The sequence below is a fragment of the Astyanax mexicanus genome, chromosome 21, assembly GCF_023375975.1.
Source record: "Astyanax mexicanus isolate ESR-SI-001 chromosome 21, AstMex3_surface, whole genome shotgun sequence".
Taxonomy (NCBI): domain Eukaryota; kingdom Metazoa; phylum Chordata; class Actinopteri; order Characiformes; family Acestrorhamphidae; genus Astyanax; species Astyanax mexicanus.
Genome location: NC_064428.1, coordinates 16,208,123 through 16,227,807, shown reverse-complemented (window position 1 = coordinate 16,227,807; position 19,685 = coordinate 16,208,123). Strand labels below are relative to the sequence as shown.

Sequence of the window (19,685 nt, the reverse complement as noted above, 5' to 3'; positions counted from 1 at the left end):
CTTTATGTTTGAACAATGGTAATTGTAAAATTGTGAAACGTGAAAAAATTAATTATAAGCATCACCTCAGCAAATATGATGAAGCTATGCTATGAAGAAATTTGACACCATAATGTGTTTTTAACAGAAGACTCCAAAGGCAAGAGCACAAGTAGACAAAACTGTAGATTTGAACAAATTTGAGCATTTTGATCGATACTATTGTAATTGTAAGGCCCCGTGATAAGCCAATGTCTTGTACAGTGGTGCTTGAAAGTTTGTGAACCTTTTAGAATTTTCTATATTTCTAATTAAATATGAAATAAAACATCCAAAAGTCCTTAAAGTAGATAAAGAGAACCCAGTTAAACAAATAAAACAACAATATTATACTAAGTCATTTATTAATTGAGGAAAATTATCCAATATTACATATCTGTGAGTGACAAAACTTTATAAACCTCTAGGATTAGCAGTTAGTTTGAAGGTGAAACTAGAGTCCATCAGGTCTGAGTGGGCGGAGCCTGTTTTATTTAAAGGTCTCCTTCCATCATTTTTCATTCATTTTAAAATGTCAAGTTGTGGTCTCTGGTACGAGTGAATGCCATGTGAGCCATTTTTGTGAAGAAAAAAAAGGGCTCCAGTGATCTGGTATAACACTGCTTTAGTCCGATGGAGGAGTGGGCGGAGAAGAACGATAGGATTTTAGGCTAAAATATGATCATGTTTTAGATCAAATTTATGTAGAAATATGGAAAAAATAATTCTAAAGGATTCACAAACTTTCAAACACCACTGTACATCTGTACAATTAAAAGCATGGTGAGAACCATCCCCCTGGGCAAGTGGACAGGACTGAATTGGTGATTGGTCAAGCTAAAAATGACATAAAAAAATATTGGCAGAAAACTTGGAATTCATAATTTAAATTTTAAAAAGGAACCTAAAAAGTGGCATAATCCTGAAAGCAATTAAAATTTAGTAACATTGATTTTAAATACATTTTTAAAGAAAGATAACAGCTAAGAAAATGTGATGATTAAAGCACAATTTTAATCACATTTAAACCAGTAAAATTGTTTAATTTCCACTTTCCACCTCTCCCGCTCATTTTTAATAACTTGCCTATAAAGTGCCATACTTTGCCACCTGAGTGGAGTTTAAACTGATATGATTGTAGAATATTTCAGATTAAGGCAAAAAATTAAGTTTTTTAGTAATACAAATTTAGTACATAATACACCTATAGTATAGTTTGACATTCACTTTGACTTGCTCCTTGATCACTTTTTAATTGTGTAAAATGACATACGAGGTTTTGATAAGTATTTATATCAGTTAGAATTGAATTCTTTAGAATTTAGACCCTTTTTGTGAACTTTCACCCTCTTTAAAGTATGTTTAAAGTGTCTCTGAACTTCAGGTTTGGCAGGATTCTTGTTAGGCAGGTATGTGTTTTTTACCGAAAGGGATGTCATAGATAATGCCAGTGCAGTACATCACTTTCTCTAACATTATATTAAAACCAGTTCCAACTTGTCAAGCTAGTTTATCTGGTTGACTAGCTTTATTCTGGTCAAGATATAACCCAGATAACTATGGAGGATGAAAAAAGACATATGTGTAAATACATAAATGCACATATAAATGAATAAATGAATGAATATATATATGTAAATAAATAAATGAATACACACATAAATAATTGTATAGGTAAATAAATAAGTTAATAAATACATTTTCTTATGAAAAAGTACATATTTCCAATCATGAACCTATATTTGGAGCTGTTTCTTCATGTATTTCTACTTTTATTTTTTTATTCATTTATTTATTTCAACATTTCTCCAATTATATTTATTTATTTATTTATTATTTTCACATTTCTTCATTTATTTATTTCAACATTTCTACATTTATTTATTTATTTATTTATTCATTTATTTATTTATTTCCACATGTCTTCATTTTAACATTTCTACATTTAGTTCTTTCTTTATTTATTTCCATATTTATTTATTTATTTATTTATTTCTTCATTTATTTATTTCTGTATTTCTGCATTTGTGTGTTAATTAGGTAGGCGGTCCTAACGTTAAAATAGTTGGAAACCGGTTGCCTCTGTCTGATTCACCAGTTGACCAATCCTGCGTTACAGTGAGAAAAGGACAGTCTACCTAATTAAAATACAAATGCAGAAACACAGAAATAAAGAAAGAAAGGAAGAAATGTGAAAATAAATAAATAAATGTAGAAATATTGAAATAATTAAATTAATAATTAAATAAATATTGAAGTGAATAAATGAGTAGATTAATAAATAAATCAATGCAGACATATATAAATGTGTATTTATTCATGTATTTGTTTGTTTGTTTGTTGTTTATTCATTTATATGTGCATTTATTTATTTATACTTATGTCAGTTTTCATCCTCCATAGATAACATGCCCATGTAATGCCTGTATGTAGCCCAACTGTGTTTTGGCTCTAGGTTCCATGTTAGTCACTTATATGGATGTCATGATGGGACCAGTAATAATATCCTGGTGGGCGTTCAGATGAGGGGCCAACATTGAGCCCATGTTTCCAGTTGGGCCTCCCATATGGGGTCCACATGTGAAATTAAAGCACAGCTGTCTACGACTCAAACCACTTATAATTTTATATAACCATTATATAACTGTTAAAAGATTAGCTGTAGCTGTATTTGTGTATTTATAAAAAATACACAAAAATGAAATACTGTACCAGTCAAAATGTTCATATTATTTTTCTTAGTTTGCAGATAGTTTATAAACAACTGCTTACTATTACTTAGTTAAGTAAAAAAAAAGTGTAAGTAAAAAAAATCATGTAATTTAACAGATTGATAAGATTGTATTATTTTTGCTGATGTTTTATCATGATGTGAAGATGATAGATGTAAATGATAACAAATTTAGAGTGAAAGAATAAGTTTATTGGGGAAAGTTGTACAGTTAAAAAAATTAGATTATAAATCTGGTTCCACACGGCATCCAAGACTGGAGTTAAAACTTGTTTTATTAGCCATGAGAGATTTATTTTTAGAGCCTAAACAGCTTAAACTTTTGACTGGTGCTCAAAAAGAAGATATAAAAGTAGAAATATTAGAAACATATTTGGTCATGCCTTTGTATTTAAAATAAATAATTTCATTTTTTAAGTTAAACTTTTTGGTTGACTTATATTATAGTCATGTACAGTGGCTTGTGGCAAAAGTATTCATACCCCTTGCATTTTGATACCTTACAACCACAAACTTAAATGTATTGTATTTTACCAGATTTTAAGTGCTAGACCAACACACCATCTCCACTGTGAAACATGGTGGTGGCAGCATCATGCTGTGGGGATGCTTTTCTTCAGCAGGGACAGAGTTGATGGGAAGATGGATGGAGTTAAATACAGGGCTGAAATCCTGGAGAAAAACCTGTTGGAGCCTGCATAAGACTTGAGACTAAGAAGGAGATTCACCTTCCAGCAAGACAATGACCCTAAACATACAGCCAGAGCTACAGTGGAATGATTTACTTCAAAGAATATTCATGTGTTAGAATGACCCAGTCTTAAATCACATTAAACTTCTGTGGCAAGACATGAAAATATCTGTTCACAGACGCTTTGCATCCAACCAGGCTGAGCTTGAGCTGTTTTATAAAGAAGAATAAGCAAAAATCTCAGTCTCTAGATGCTCAAATCTGGTAGAGACATTTCAGAAAAAAAAAAAAAAACTTACAGCTGTAATTGCAATTGTAATTTTTTATTTGATTAAAATTTTTGTAAATTCCACTTCACCAATATGTGATAGTTTGTGTTGGTCTATCTTTTAAAATATCAAAACATGAAACATTTCAAGGAGTATGAACACTTTTACAGTTCACATGACCGGAATCGTGGTATGCAGTATTTTGGGGACCTCACTATGTGCCATATGTGTGAGTAAAGAAAACTCCAGAAGGAGTCGTAGCCCACCCTATGCATGCGTCGTAGAGCGTTCGCTCTTTTTACTCAGTGTTGATCTACTGTATCTATTTACCAAACGTGTTGATATGGTGGTTGGATCTGTTGTAGCATAGATCCTTAAAGGGTTATGATATAAGATATTTTCTATGTTTACTTTCGATGTTTTTTTGGACATAGATATGCTGTACAGTAGAGAAATATGCATTCTAGTCTTCCATCTGAAAAAAGCATTGTGTTATCATGTAAACGTGATAATGATAATATAAGCGTCCTGTTGTCTTTGGGGAATGGGCCTAAAAAGTATTACACACAATCCAGTACAATACCATAGACAGATGTTTATTGGGAAAAAAAAGATGGGCAGACAAAGAGGATCTTCTGATTAGAGGAAGTTCCGTTTGCATAAACAAATTTGTGGTTAACGTGACAGTTAACATGCCTGCACAGATGTCTGTAGATGAGTCTGTAGATGAGCGGCAAAGAGTGAAGGAGGTAGACGCACAAGTATCACAACCTGTACAGTGAAATGGATGTTGATAACAACTACCTAGACAAACGGTATTGTCCTTTGTTTGTTTGTTTGTTTTCTCTTTATGTCTTTATGTGTATGTACAGTATGTATGTATGTATGTGTGCTGCATGCACACAGATTAGAGTAAAGAGCTTCAGTACATTTGAATAAATGAAAGCTTCAAAGGGCTTCCTTTACCGACCAGTCCCCCTCCCGAATCATGGACTTTTTACTATGCAAGACAGAGGCATGTCAACTACATAGCAACAAATAAACTACATCCAAATACGAGCAGCGAATGGCTGCGGCCTGGCTGGAGCAGGGGCGGGGTCGCTCTGGTGATGACAGACATATTTTGCATGTTCCTTATCCATTGTATGTATGTAGGACCTATTAAAGCTGAAATTTCCAAAAAAAAAAAAATAAACGGCGTCAGATCGTTCATTTGTGTCTGAATATATTTTGTGAGTTTTAGCATAAGGCAATTTGCATGTGCATGTACTTATAAATAGAACCTGCAGTGCTGTTCAAAACTTTTAAGTCTGTGTTTAATACATAGAAGTAGTTACAGTAAATATAATGGTGCTGGAAGGTTTGTGAACCCCAAAATATGACCAAATTCATCAGATCATCAGATTTTCACAGTGCTAAAAGTAGATAAATAGAACCCAGTTAAACAAATCATTTTCATACGTAAGGCGCACTGGATTATTAGGCGCATTATGCAACACTAGTAAAGAACAGGGGTGTCGCCATGTTTCCCTTCTAATTCAGCAGGTCTCGCCGCTTGGTGGTGGTGGCGACTTAAAATTAAGTAAAGCTAAGCTAAGTAAACAAAATTGTAAAACTACTAAAAAAAAACACTTTTATTTTAAAGTCAAAGGAAAGCTGGATGTTAATCTACACAGATTTCTCTTCAGTATACTGTTTATTTGGGTGTTTCCATTTATTTACCGTAAGCTTAGATTTCTAGATTTTCACTAGGTAATTAGCATTAGCTGCTGACAACAGTGCTAGCGGGATGTAAATGCTGCCCGACAGTACTACACTGAGAAACCCTGAGTGTTCTGGTATGCCAGGGCAATTTTAGCTAGCGGTTTGTCCCACGAAGCTTGTTTTAACACAGTAACCGCACAGGCTACAGTCCAATATACTCGCCTTTGATCAGCGCAAGAGCTAGCGGTTGGTGCGGTTAGCAGCTAATGCTAATACTGCTCCAGTCTCAGTTCAGGAAAACTAACTGAAACTTCTGCATAGTGCTGTACTTCAGCAGAGTGGCTTTACTGCCACTTAATACCTGATTCGGAAAATTCATACATAAGAAGCATCAGATTATGAGGTGCACTTAAAATTTTGGGGAAAATTAAAGGATTTTAGCTGTGCCTTATAGTGTGAAAAACATGGTAAATGTTTACAATAACAGATTGGACAGTAACAGTGAGGAAAATAACAGGGTGTACAATAACAAGATGGATGGTAACAGGGTGGACAGTAACAGGAGAGACGATAACAGCATGGACAATAACAAGAGGGACAATAACAGGATGGAGAATAACAGGAGGGACAGTAACAGGGTGGTCAAAACAGTGTGGACATAAACAGGGTGGACAATAACAGGATGGACAGTAACAGGGTGGACAGTAACAGGAGGGTTAATAACAGGACAAACAGTACCAGGGTGGACAAACACAGGGTGGACATCCTGTGAATAATAGCAGGATGGACAATAACAGGATAGATAGTAACATGGTGCTCAATAACAGGGTGGAGAGTAACAGGATGGACAGTAACATGATGCTCAATAACAGGGTGGAGAGTAACAGGATAGACAATAACAAGCTGCTCAATAAGAGGGTGGACAGTAACAGGATGGACAGTAACACAGTGGACAATAACAGGGTGGACAGACAATAACAGGACAGACAGTAACAGGGTGTGCAATAACAAGGTGGACATAAACAGGGAGAACAATAACAGGATGGACAATTTTAGCAAAAATTGGTATTTAATAAAAATGTGCTTGATTTAGAGTTGCAAAATTTGGAATTAACAATACTGACCATTTACTCAGTTAAATATATATTAAAAGTTAAAAAATATATTTTATTTGACCACAACAGGGCGGACAGTTTAAGCTTTACCTCAGTAAAGCTAAGTATAAAGACCATTTGAGAAAAAGATTAAGTAAAAGTAATATTATTAGTTGATGAACATGCAGCAATTGATCTTTTGGAAGGCTATTTCTAGGAATTTTGTTTAGAGGACATGTATAGTTGGTTGATATTTTTATAAAAAAAAATAATTATTATTGAATAAATCTTTAAAAATGTGTTGTTACCCAGTGTTTGCTAAACTTTAAACAACTATGCTGTTACTCTAAAAGCACTTTATATATTGATATTGATCCCTCTGCCTCCATTCACAATATTCAGTCACTACAGGGGGCGGTGACTGTAGAGATAAAGTGGCCTAAAGCACCCAACCAGTGCCTCGTTCTGTGATTGTGCCACAAATAGAGAGAGAGTGGCAGCAGTCTGCTGTGGGATTAATCCAGTCTTTCCTGAGAAGTGCTGATGCTGATGCTGATGCTGATGATTCTGGGCCAAGTCAACCTAATTAAACCTTTTTAAAGGTAAGTTATTGAAGCGTGGAGGAGCTTCATGGATGATTTCCGTCAGTGATCAGTGTTCAAGCTTGTGAAGATTTGATGGATTAGCTGGATGCTTCAGTTTGATTAGTGGATGATTAATGAGTCTGTGATTCTGGATGATTCTGGAAAGACACAGTTCTGGTGTCTTCACATTAAGGGGACAGATTCTCTTGGATCTCAACTCTTCCTTTCCCTTCCTCACCTACTAATTCAGAGCAATGGGACAGAACCTCACCTGTGTCTGTGAAAATGACCTGAGGTCACCACTGCTGGTTCCAAGTGGATAAATGAGGTGCAGAAATGAGTGGATGTGACTGAGAGGAAACATGAGGGTGTGCAATCGTGGAGTGCAAATGCTCGTCACCACGGCAGGGGCTTTTGCAGCCTTCAGCCTGATGACCATCGCTGTGGGAACGGACTACTGGCTCTACTCGCCTGGGGTCTGCCGGACCAAGGGTTCCAGTGACAACGACACGACTCGCAAGAACGAGGAGGTGCTCACACACTCCGGGCTTTGGCGCCAGTGTTGTATGGAAGGTAACCATCCTTTTTAGCCACTGGCTTTACAGTTCACACCTGTTTTTACTTATTTACACTTGTTTAAACTTGTTATCAGAAGAGACAATTGACAATTTAACAGAAAACTCGGGCTCAAAAGCAACAAAATTAATTAAACAAAGAAAAAGAAAAAAAAACTGTAAAAATGTTCAGCCTGTGCAAAAAAAAAAAAAAAAAAAAACTTGGCACCACTTTTCCCCTAGTATGTCCTTGTTGACTCAACTTCAAATGTATTATAAAGTCACTTAAACTTTCTTAAGTTGAAGTTTTTGAATGTAACATATGGTGTATATTAGTGCTGTCAGGTAATTACTTGCTCTGTGATTAATTGATCTAAATTAATCGCATTTAATCAATTTCAAAGAAAAAATATATTTTTAAACTGTACACTTCAGGGCAAGGCAAGTTTATTTGTTTAGCACCTTTTATATACAGAGAGTCAATACAACTGTTGTACAGATTTACAAGATTTACAACTCAAGACTTAATGCAGACAAATTTAAAGAAAGTTATAAGAAAGTATAATTAAAAGAATAAAAAGTAATACAAAGGACACAATAAATCTAATTACAAAATATGACATTGAAATAAAACATTTAAAACATAATACAGGACAGTGTTAAAAGAAAGTCACAAGACACTGTAATTAAAATAATGAAAAGTAATTAAAACCAAGAGAAATAAGAAAAATAAAATTTAACAAATAATAAACATGAAATTTCCGACTTGAATCAAAACGCCAAAAATATACACCAAAAAATGTTTAATTAGCAGACACACATGCCAGATTTTTTTTTCCTTCAGGATAGTTTAGGCTACTCAAATATGTCCTAAACAGTAACTCTTAAGATATTTTACATTACTAGCTGAAATATGCTGCTCTGTAATAATACAATATACCAGCCCTGCTTAAAATGAGATGCAAATATTAACAGAATTTAGATATTTGACCATATTACTAAAGTCCATTTGTCCAAATAAAAGGAAATACTGGATGTTCTTTTATGTTTTAGTATGATTTGCTATGGGACTTTTATTATAAAGCCCAAAATGGCAGATTAGTCATAGTGGCTAATAGGTATCTGGTGATGCTAACTGTTTTCCAGCTAATCAGTGTAATTTTTTTTTCTGTGATTAATTCATATGAATTAACACGTTAATGTGACAGCCCTAGTGTTTATTTATTTTAATGTAAAAAAAAAATACAGTCCTGTTTGAATATTTATAATTGAGTATAAAAACATCTTATCTTAAAGTCTGCAATAGATACATTGCCAAAAGAGATGAAAAAAAAATAGCAGGGATTAATTTAGCCAAATTATCTTTTACTGTTTAACAAGTCTAAATATTTTTATGAAAGATTTCCACAATTTCCACTGGAAAGGAGAAAGCCTCCAAACTTTTTCTAATCAATGATGTAACATTTTCTCTTCCAATTTATGTCAAAACTGAATAAAAGCTGGAACAGGTTTATTTTGTTATTTGAGCCATTCTAAAAAAATATAGTCCTTTAATTATATTTATTTTTTCAAAAATTGACAGTGTGCCTTATATAAATCTGGTGCGCCTTATGGTCTATATATATGCCATATTTATATATACGGACTATAAGGCGCATCATTTTATAAGGCGGTATATAATTTTTTTTCTTTTGTCCTATTACTAAGATTTGTACACCCGTCATATTTTAGTCATAACAGTATAAAAATGCAAAAAGGAAAATAATAAAATCCAGTGTTTCTTACACTACTGCGGACTGTAAAAACCCAAAATATTTAATGTTTTGTCAGTTAAATTTAATTTCATCCTCGCCCCGAAAAAATTAGGAAGGCAATTTAAAGATAGTAGTAATAAGGTTAGAACAATAATAATAATAAAAAAATAATTAAATAATGGTGTGGTCTCAATCAGATGCTGTCAACAAATGATTGTAATAATGATTGTGGGTTTTAAGGAGCAAAGATGGGCAGAGCTTCTTGAATTTGTCACCAAAAGCCTGAGAAAATTATTTAAAAAGTTTAAAAACAATGCTACTCAAAGAAAGATTGGAACAAATGTGTATGTTCCTCCCACTTTAGTCCATACTATCATTCAGTGGTTTACAGAATTAGGATGAATTTTACTCTGTAAAGAGCAGGAGCACAGGCTTAAACTAAACACCTGAGATCTCCATCCCTGAGACAGCACTGCATCAAGAACTGTCATGCAACAATAGATAGATAGAACCACATGAACAGGAGATTAACAGGGAAAACCTTTTTACGCACTACAATTCAGAGTTACATTTACAAATACCACTTAAAACTTGACTGTACAAAACAGAAGTCTTATGTTAACCAGGTTCAGAAGTGGCTTGGACTTATCTTGGCTTGGAGATATCTGGAATGGACAATCACACATTGGAAAAGTATATAGTTGTCAGACAAATCCAGGTATTTTTTTGAAAGAAATAGACACTGTAGGCTTCCGACCAAAGACATGAAAGACCATCCACATTTTCACATGTTCTGCCTGCGTCATTCAAATAGCAAAGGTGCTTGTATATATATTAATGCTGATTGGCATGATGGTCATGAAATTAGCTGTTTACATTACATTACATTACATTACATTACATTTGGCAGACGCTTTTGTCCAAAGCGACTTACAATATTGAAGTGCAAATAATAGAAGAGGTTAAGTACAAAAATAATAGAAGTTAAAAATAAAGCATCTATAGATGGGGCCTTAAGGAGGTCAGAGGGAAATAATGGGATAGAGGAGTAGAGAAGAGGAAGAAGGAGATGAGGTTAGAATTAGTTAGTTTGTTAGAGGTGTTAGGAGAGTAAGTGCTCTTTGAAGAGCTCTGTCTTCAGGAGTTTATTAAAGATAGTGAGAGATTCTCCTGATCTGGTAGTGGAAGGTAGTTAGTGTGTTAGAGGTGTTAGGAGAGTAAGTGCTCTTTGAAGAGCTCTGTCTTCAGGAGTTTATTAAAGATAGTGAGAGATTCTCCTGATCTGGTAGTAGAAGGTAGTTAGTTAGAGGTGTTAGGAGAGTAAGTGCTCTTTGAAGAGCTCTGTCTTCAGGAGTTTATTAAAGATAGTGAGAGATTCTCCTGATCTGGTAGTAGAAGGTAGTTAGTTAGAGGTGTTAGGAGAGTAGGTGCTCTTTGAAGAGCTCTGTCTTCAGGAGTTTATTAAAGATAGTGAGAGATTCTCCTGATCTGGTAGTAGAAGGTAGTTAGTTAGAGGTGTTAGGAGAGTAAGTGCTCTTTGAAGAGCTCTGTCTTCAGGAGTTTATTAAAGATAGCGAGAGATTCTCCTGATCTGGTAGTGGAAGGTAGTTTGTTCCACCATTGGGGAACTCTGTATGAGATATATTTAGATATTTTTAGATTTAGATATATTTAGTTTAGATATATTTCTGGTGTATTACTATCTTGGCAATGGAAAACACAGGTGTGTGACTGACTGAGTGCAACCTGGACAGACGTCAATAGTCAGATGTTCATTGCTATCTTGGCAGTGAATTGTCAACACGCAGGTGCATCCCCAAAAAGCATATAATCCGGCTGGACACACAGCAGTGCACAAAACCATAGTGCTTTCCTGTTGGCAGCTGTGCAAAATTTTACATCAACAATAAACAGAATAAACAATCATAAATGAGCAAGTCAGTTTCCTCTAGTGAGAAGCGTTGCAATCGTCCAGGTAGCTGCGCCCCTGAAATAGCAATCTGCCAAAGTCGGAGCGCAACTGGCTCTTGAAAGGAATAGTAAGTGACATGCTGATTGGTTTATTACACCCATGATTAATTAAGAGGATTCAAACATGCCTTTTTTAGGTGTTTCTAGGCATACTTTTCCTGTCGTTACGACAGCAAAGACAGTTGTCGGCTCGCCTATAGAGCACTAAAATAAGGTCCTGATTCTTTTTTTTAAGATTTTGACCTATATTTTCTTTTCAAAATATTGAACACTCACTGCATTTTGCGTATCTAACGTAATAATTTGCGAGTAGTAGATGCTGCCCACCTTTGACACTACATTGGTGCTTCTGCTGTGCTGCTGCACACTTTTCACCTTCACACGAACCATGTGTCCCTGTGCTTTCGACCCAGCTCTTCCCATCTCTCCCGCTCTCTGACCTATATCAGTTCTGCATCAATTCTTTTAATGGAAAGTGTAATGAAGCATTCAGGCTGTTAAAAGGGCGTCAATATGACCACACTTGTGTGCCCAACGTGTGTGTGTGCATTAGTAGGTGCGAACGTGAAACAATAGAGACAAAGGAAGCTATAGAGATGATCCTAAAAATAGTCAAATATAAAACACACCAACTAGCCCACCCTCCCCCCACACCCCCTTCAGAGGGGCGGCATCTCCCCGGCCTGCCCAGCCTCACAGCAGCCGACATCGACATACAGCCCATTACGCCCACAGAGGAAGAGATCTATTCTGTACATCGATGCATCACAGGCCAGGAACATTTCTATACCCACATGTGCATGAACATACACACCAACCGTGCCAACGTTGTGCCCATGGCCATTGCGTTCCCCGAGGAAACAGATAAAAAAAATTTACTGCTTATTTAGATTGCAATACATTGTACAAACATGGCAGGATGAACCAAATTTGCAACTAAACTCTTTCAGATCCTGCATCCATTACAATCTTTTTTTTTATGTTTTGTGCACAGAACACTAATTGACCTGTTGTCTTTTAGAACAGATCATTAACCAGCCAATCAGACAGTAGCTTAGCCCAAGCTAGTCTGTTATGGGTAAAGACAAAAAACACCATTCTTATACTTTTCCACCACTGGAAAATAAAAACCAAAATTTTCGTCAGTTTGTACTGTGTAAATACTTCATTCTTACTTTTGAACAATTACAGAAATACAGTAAACAACGTTTTACTCCTTATATATATATATATACATGCACTGTAAGCCCGGATAAGTTCAATTTATTTAAAAAAATTAGGAAACTGATTGCCTTAAAAAAGTTAAGTATTAGGTAATAAAAGTTAACATAACTTAGAACATCAAGTTACAACAACTAAAAGGCAATTTGATTTAACTTTTTTATTTTTGTTATACTTTAAGACCTGGATAAGTTGAGTTTACTTAACTTTTTTAAAGCAGCCGGTTTGCTCAGTTTTTTTTACGTAATGGAGAATAAAAACTTGAGTTAGCATAAATTAAAACATCAAGTTATTACAACAAAAGGGGAAGTTGATTTATTTGTAAGGTAGCTCAGGGGGAATAACTACACACTGATGGTGAGTGTCTGTCAGAAACTATTGGACACACCCAGTATGCAAATAGACTGTGACAGAAGCCAATGAAAAAGAAGCTGCGAAAGAGAACAAACTAAACTCGGTTATTATAAGTTGGTGCGACTCAAAGATCTCAGTTTGAATGTATATATGTGCCTACAAAATTCAATTTTATGTAAAACAGACTTAAATCATTTGAGTTCAAACAACGTATGGAATTACAGTGTGGAGAGAGATATTCTTATCTTTTATTACCTGCGGCCTGCGGCCTCATACCTACCACCGCAGCACAGCTGTGCCAATATTACATCTTATAGCACAAACCTCAAGTGTATTATTGCAATTATACCACAGTTCCATTATCACTGTTTATTGTACGATTTTAAGTTAAAAAGGACGTGGAAATATGATCTGTTTGGTTAGAAAAACTCAACGTGTTAAAATAGTTCCAAATGTTAATCAATATTACATGTTATAGCACTCCCTCTCATGTATTATTGTTTAATTAATGGATTGAAAGTATGTACAACCTAATTAATTTCCATTATTCCTTTATAAAGGAGCTTTATTTTAAAGTGGTGCCAAGAACATTAGGTTTCATAGTTCCCAGAATGTTCTAGGAACATCAATGTCTTCATGGCAAAACAATCCATTGGGAAAAACTAGACAAAATATATGCAAATTAAGAAAAATATATGTATATTAAGCAAAAAGATCTCCCAATGGGGTAAGCAAAATTTTCTTAGTAAGATTTCTTACAAAAAACAATGGCAAAGTCTCAAAATGAGTGAAGTTACACCTAAATCAAGCAAAAAAGTTACTGTTTTTGGACACAAAAATCAGAATAACTTGATTGCTGCTTGATTTTGCTTATTTTGAGTTCAAATTACTTAAAATAAGGTACAAATTTTAAGTAAAAAATTAAATAAAATAAGCAAAATAATCTAACACCTACACACAATGCTTAGTAAGACTGTAAAGTCTTATCAGAGAAGAAAATAAGATTTATTGCCTTAAATTTAGAAAATTTCACTTGCTAAGATTTAGTTTTTTGCAGTGTTGCTCAAACAAAAAAAGAACATTGCCATAATGATTGTGATGGTTCCCTAAAAATAATCAAAGGAGAAAACTAAAATGTGCAGTAACGTTACAGGAATGTTTTGTGTTAGCATGTCTGTGTTTGTTCTAATGTGCATGCTTGGAAAGGGGGGAATTCTAATTACATTAATTAGATATTGATATTGTTAAAGATTTGATTAGATTAGTGCAATGAAGTGGAAAATGGGTTTTGTTCATTAACTGGCGATGTGTGCTCGTGTGTGTGTGTTCTGTGTTTCTGAAAGGCATGTTCACAGGTGTGTGTAAAAACATTGATCACTTCCCGGAAGACGCAGACTACGAACAGGATGCAGCAGAATATCTGCTCCGTGAGTATCTGTAACACACTTTTTCACTTATGATATTGATACATAAACTGTGTATTTCTTGCTTAATAAATTAATAAACACTAATATTAAAATACTTATTTAACCACACACAGTATCTCATCATTTGCGAGAGACTTAAGATTTAAACATGACTTTACTACATAACTATATAAAACAAAATATAACAGATTAACACATAACTATAAATACTTATCAATTCACAGCATTCAAGAGGTTGCCATGGTATTTGCTAAGTTGCTAAGATTGTGTTAGACAGTTGCTAGCGTAAATGTGTTGGTTGCTAAGGATGTTGTTAGACTATTGCTAACCTAATGGGAAGCTGAGTCCTGTTATAACAGGTTGGTTGATAAGGTGTTACTAGGCTATTGCTAAGGGCTTGCTAGATGGTTGCTAACGTGTTGCTATGGTATAAGAGTTGGTTGTTAAGGTTTGCTTACTCAATGCAAATGTGTTGCTAAGAGGTTGTTATGATGTTGCTAACAGGCTGCTATGGTGTCACTAGGCAGTTGCTAAGGTAAATGTACTTGTTGCTATGGTTCCTTGTGGTTACAAGGCTGTTGGGTGCTGTGGTGCCTTGTGATGCTAGAGTGTTGCTAAGGCTTGCTAGGTGGTTTATAAGGTATTGCAATGTTTTCTGCTAATACTTTTGGCAATTTTTGAGTCCAAAAACATTTGGCTGATGGTTGTAACTGCAATTTTTTGAACATATCAACGTTAGAACGGTATTGACATCTAATAGTAATAATTGTAACTGTAATAATAATAATTAAAAATATTGATTGCCTACTGAAATCACATTAATTAAAAAATATTATTAATATCATTAATATCATATGGTTCTAATGGTAAAGTTGTGTTTATAATTACAGGGGCAGTCCGTGCCTCCAGTCTTTTCCCCATCATGAGTGTGGGGCTGCTGTTTATCGGCGGTGTGTGTGTGGCTGCCAGTGAATTCTACAAGAGTCGCCACAACGTCATCCTGAGCGCTGGGATTTTTTTCGTCTCAGCTGGTAGGTTTACGTACGAATGTCTGGTCAAGGCCACTGGACATGAGGTTTAATCATAAAGATGTATGATCAATAAGCCAAGGTCAAGCTTTTACAACATCAAATCAGAAAACACTGGGACAGTATGATAAAGTATAACTTCCTTTCATTTGTTAATAATACACATCTTTATTAAAGCATTTTAAAACATACAGTACCAGTCAAACATTTGGACCCACTGCATTATCGATTAACACTAAAGTAAACTAACCAAGAAAAAGAAACATATGGAATAATTTAGTAAACAAAAAAGTATTGAACAAACTAGAAAATATTTTATATTTTAGATTATTCAAAGTAGCAGTTCTCGCATAGATGACAGTTTTGCACACCTTGGCTGAATTTTCTAAGTCAGTTTTATGAGGTAGAGTCACTGGAATACAGGCTTTCAGTTAACAGCTGTGCTGAACTTGTCAAGAGTTAATTATTTGAATTTCTTGCCTATTAAAGGTCTCATTTCATCGTTTTTTCCGTTCATTTTAAAATGTCTAGTTGTGGTCTCTAGTATGAATGTGAGTAGTTTTTTGGGGAAAAATGCCCTGGTGTTTCTGTATAAGCCTGCTTTATTTCACTGAATTACTTGTCTCTGAAGAAAGACAGGATTTGGGCTCTTGCATATGAATATTCATACATGCAAACATATCGTTTCTGATTGGCTAACAGCACTGCAGTGGAGAACACTACCAGTCTCGCTCCTTTGTGTAATGTATGTGTATGACAACATGCCAGATGATTTGCACTTAGAAGTTAGAGTTTTAGAGGTTCCTAGTGGTGTTCTGCATGTGTGACCCAAAATACGCACACAGTTCTTGTGTGATAGGCAGTGCTGCACCAATGGCCACCAACAGGGGACCTGGGCAACGGAGAGAAAACATCAGTGGAGTTGGATCCAGAATCTCTGGTGGAGATCAGTGGCAACCAGCCACACCTGTGCAGCACTCTATATACACCCCAGTCAAACCACACTTCTCTGTCGCACCTTTGTAGAGGGGTGACCAGTAATGGAGGGAATAAAAAAGAAAATACAACAAGTGTTGGATCCACCTCTCTCCTGTAAAATCTTGCATATTTTGTGGTAGTAGGATTTGGCACTAAAGCTGACCCACTTCCATTCTGCTTTTTCTTGATGGAAATGACCAATACATCTGTATGTGGAGGCATATAATAACTATCAAACCATTAACATTGTGCTCTCGACATTTCATCTTTATTGCAACACCTGTAGAAATATTCAACCTACATGTGATGGATTATCGCAGAACACTATTAGGCAGCTCTAAAGCACTGGACATGCATTGCACAATATTTCTGTATGTGCAGCTCAATAAATATTTCCAATATCAGTGTAACTTTTTAATCAACAGTACTGCAGTATGACATCTCCTGATGATGCATATGTAATGTATACATAAGGTCAATACAAACGAGTGTGTCTGTGTTACTGTTTTAGGCCTCAGCAACATTATCGGCATCATTGTGTACATCTCGTCCAACGCGGGCGACCCCAACCAGAGCGAGTCCAAGCGGAGCCACTGGTACGGCTGGAGCTTCTACTGTGGTGCGCTGTCCTTCATCATCGCCGAGACGGTGGGCGTGCTCACCGTGCACCTCTTCATAGACACGCACCGCGCACTGCGTGCAAGCTCCCGCCGCTCGCTCCGCCCCCGCTCCCGCCAGTCCTCGCTGCAGCGCCGCCTCTCCTCGGGCTCCTTTCGCTCACGTTCTCGAGACCTCGCCCTCTATCCACTTGCAGCCACGCCCCCCGTGCTGACACGCAACTCTCTCGTCTATGGCCGTGGCAGCTTTGCACGGTTTCACCACGCAGCCATCGCCGACGAGGGCTTGGCCTTGGTTGGTGCGGGCGTGGGCATGGGGGCACGAGCGCTCCTGCCCCAAAGTGCTGTTGCACCACTGGATAACGGGCTGCCTCCAGCGTTGCTCATGGCTGCTCATGTGCGGAGCCCAGTGGAGATGGCCGGAGCGCCCAGTCTGGAGCGCTGCAAGCAGAACTCAAGCCACCCGGTAGGTCAAAATCCACAGCATGCATCAGATCCACCAAAGGAGGGTACACTCTCGCCTCCAAGTGGCACAGCCACGAGGAGAACCACACCAGTGTGAGGAAGACTTGTGTGACTATGTGATACTATGAATGACAGCTCTTGGCCTCAAATGCAACCATGGATATTTTCACTCGCTCACTTCTCTTTACAGAATTAGAGAATTAAAATGTTCCTCTAAATTTTACATTCCTGATCTCCCTTTCAGACCTGAAAAAGCAATGTTTGAGTATAGTGAATCCATCACTCACCAAACATTGAAATCTACAGGGGTTGGACAATGAAACTAATTGCACCAGTAAGAGCAGAGTGTGAAGGTTCAATGCAATGCACACAACATTATAGGTGACATACCAGAGTTCAAAAGAGGACAAATTGTTGGTGCACGTCTTGCTGGTGCATCTGTGACCAAGACAGCAAGTCTTTGTGATGTATCAAGAGCTACGGTATCCAGGGTAATGTCAGCATACCACCAAGAAGGACCAACCACATCCAATAGGATTAACTGTGGACACTGTAAGAGGAAGCTGTCTGAAAGGGATGTTCGGGTGCTAACCCGGATTGTCTCCAAAAAACATAAAACCACGGCTGATTAAATCACGACAGAATTCAATGTGCACCTCAACTCTCCTGTTTCCACCAGAACTGTCCGTCGCCACAATAAATTATTGTAGTCTAAAACCAGGTGTTTCAGTTTCTTTGTCCAACCCCTGTATTTGTTTTTTAATCATTACACCTTCTGGTGGCTGACTGCAGTACAACATTTATCCCCACCAAATCCCTTGTAAGTGAGTAGAGCAGAAATGGAACTTTAAATTAAAAAGACACATCCACTATGTACGTATACATTTTTGCCAGTTGTGTTTTGTCAATTCTCTAAGCTCCCCTCATGCTACTACACCCCCATCCCCCCCACAGTGTTTCTCTTCACAGTTAACACATTTTATAGAAGTAATTTGGTGATATTTACAGTGGTGCAGCAGTGACTCAATTGCCAGCTGTGCACAAGCTGATAGACATCTAATATTGACCATCTAATATTGTGAATATTTAAGGCATTTCAAGACAATAAATCGCATATTGGTGTACTTTCAAACTTGGTGTGCAGTTTATTGTGCCATCATTGTGTGCAAATCACGGCTGATTTAGTTCCTTATTTTAACTGGTTACGTGTCTCAGGCTGTGTTTTCACATCACTGATTTTGAAAACTTCACACAGCTTGAACGATGTCTCCCCACGTTTCTGAGACCTTGATTTACAGCACTCTATCAGGAAACATCAATGCACTTCACGCTTTCCTCTGCTGACAAGCTTTATGGATATGCAGATTTCATTTTCCAGCAGGACTTGGCATACTGTCCACACTGCCAAAATGTTTATATAATATTCTTTTTTTTCTGGAATACTGACTGGCAGATAATGGGTGTAGGAGCAAGGATGTGGCTATAACGTCATGCTTGATCGGAGGAAGAATATGTCACTTTCTAAATTTCCTGTTGAATCCGATGTATGTTTTACAGGAAAAATGTTTTTGATGAATGTACTTTGATTTCTTGGTTTCTCAATTCTTTATTTTTTTTCTTTATTTCTCAACAGCAATAATCTGTGTGTAGCCTACAATGATCTTCTGTAACATTAAAACCACTGATGTAAACACTTGATTTCCTCATTGGCAGCCATCAAGTGGTGCTATATACATATATTAAGCAGGACGTGAACAGCCAGTCTTTGAAGTCATTGAAGCTGATGTGTTAAAAGCAGAAAAATGGGCAAGCATTAAAATCTGAGGCACTGTAACAAGAGCCAAACTATGAAGCAAGGTGTCTGGGTCAGAACATCTCCAAAACATCAGACAGGACAAGCAGTGAACCAACAACAGGGTCATTATGGGCACCAAAGGCATACTGGTGTAATCTATGGAAGCTTTACCCTCACAACTTACAGACCTTACACCTTCAGATCCTGCATCCATTACAAAACCAGCAAGATTTTTGTTGCACATAACACTAATTTAGACCTCATTGAGTTCCATCAGAATAGACCATGAACCAGCCAATGAAAACATTTACACGCTAATGAAAACGTGGCTTAGCCCTGGTCACTGCACTGGATAAACAGTAACTCAGACACTAGAGCATGGCAGCACTAGAGCCAACAGGGCAAAGTAAGAGCTCATTTTTACATTTTT

At 36.5% G+C, this 19,685-nt stretch overlaps 1 protein-coding gene across 1 annotated transcript; it reads left to right on the top strand.

Moving 5' to 3' along the window:
- Positions 1-6,985: 6,985 nt before the first annotated feature.
- cacng3a (calcium channel, voltage-dependent, gamma subunit 3a) lies at positions 6,986-19,142 on the top strand. The gene is made up of 4 exons (XM_007260282.3): positions 6,986-7,664; positions 14,289-14,372; positions 15,263-15,403; positions 16,890-19,142. The coding sequence occupies exons 1-4, from the start codon at positions 7,454-7,456 to the stop codon at positions 17,555-17,557; spliced, it is 1,104 nt and encodes a 367-aa protein (XP_007260344.3). The 5' UTR covers positions 6,986-7,453; the 3' UTR covers positions 17,558-19,142.
- The last annotated feature ends 543 nt before the right edge of the window (positions 19,143-19,685 follow it).

Excerpts from the sequence above, each read along its gene's own strand:
- cacng3a (XM_007260282.3), top strand. The coding sequence starts at position 7,454 with ATGAGGGTGTGCAATCGTGGAGTGCAAATGCTCGTCACCACGGCAGGG. Across the intron at positions 14,373-15,262 it reads TGCAGCAGAATATCTGCTCC|GGGCAGTCCGTGCCTCCAGT; the intron begins GTGAGTATCTGT and ends TTATAATTACAG. Across the intron at positions 15,404-16,889 it reads GATTTTTTTCGTCTCAGCTG|GCCTCAGCAACATTATCGGC; the intron begins GTAGGTTTACGT and ends TTACTGTTTTAG.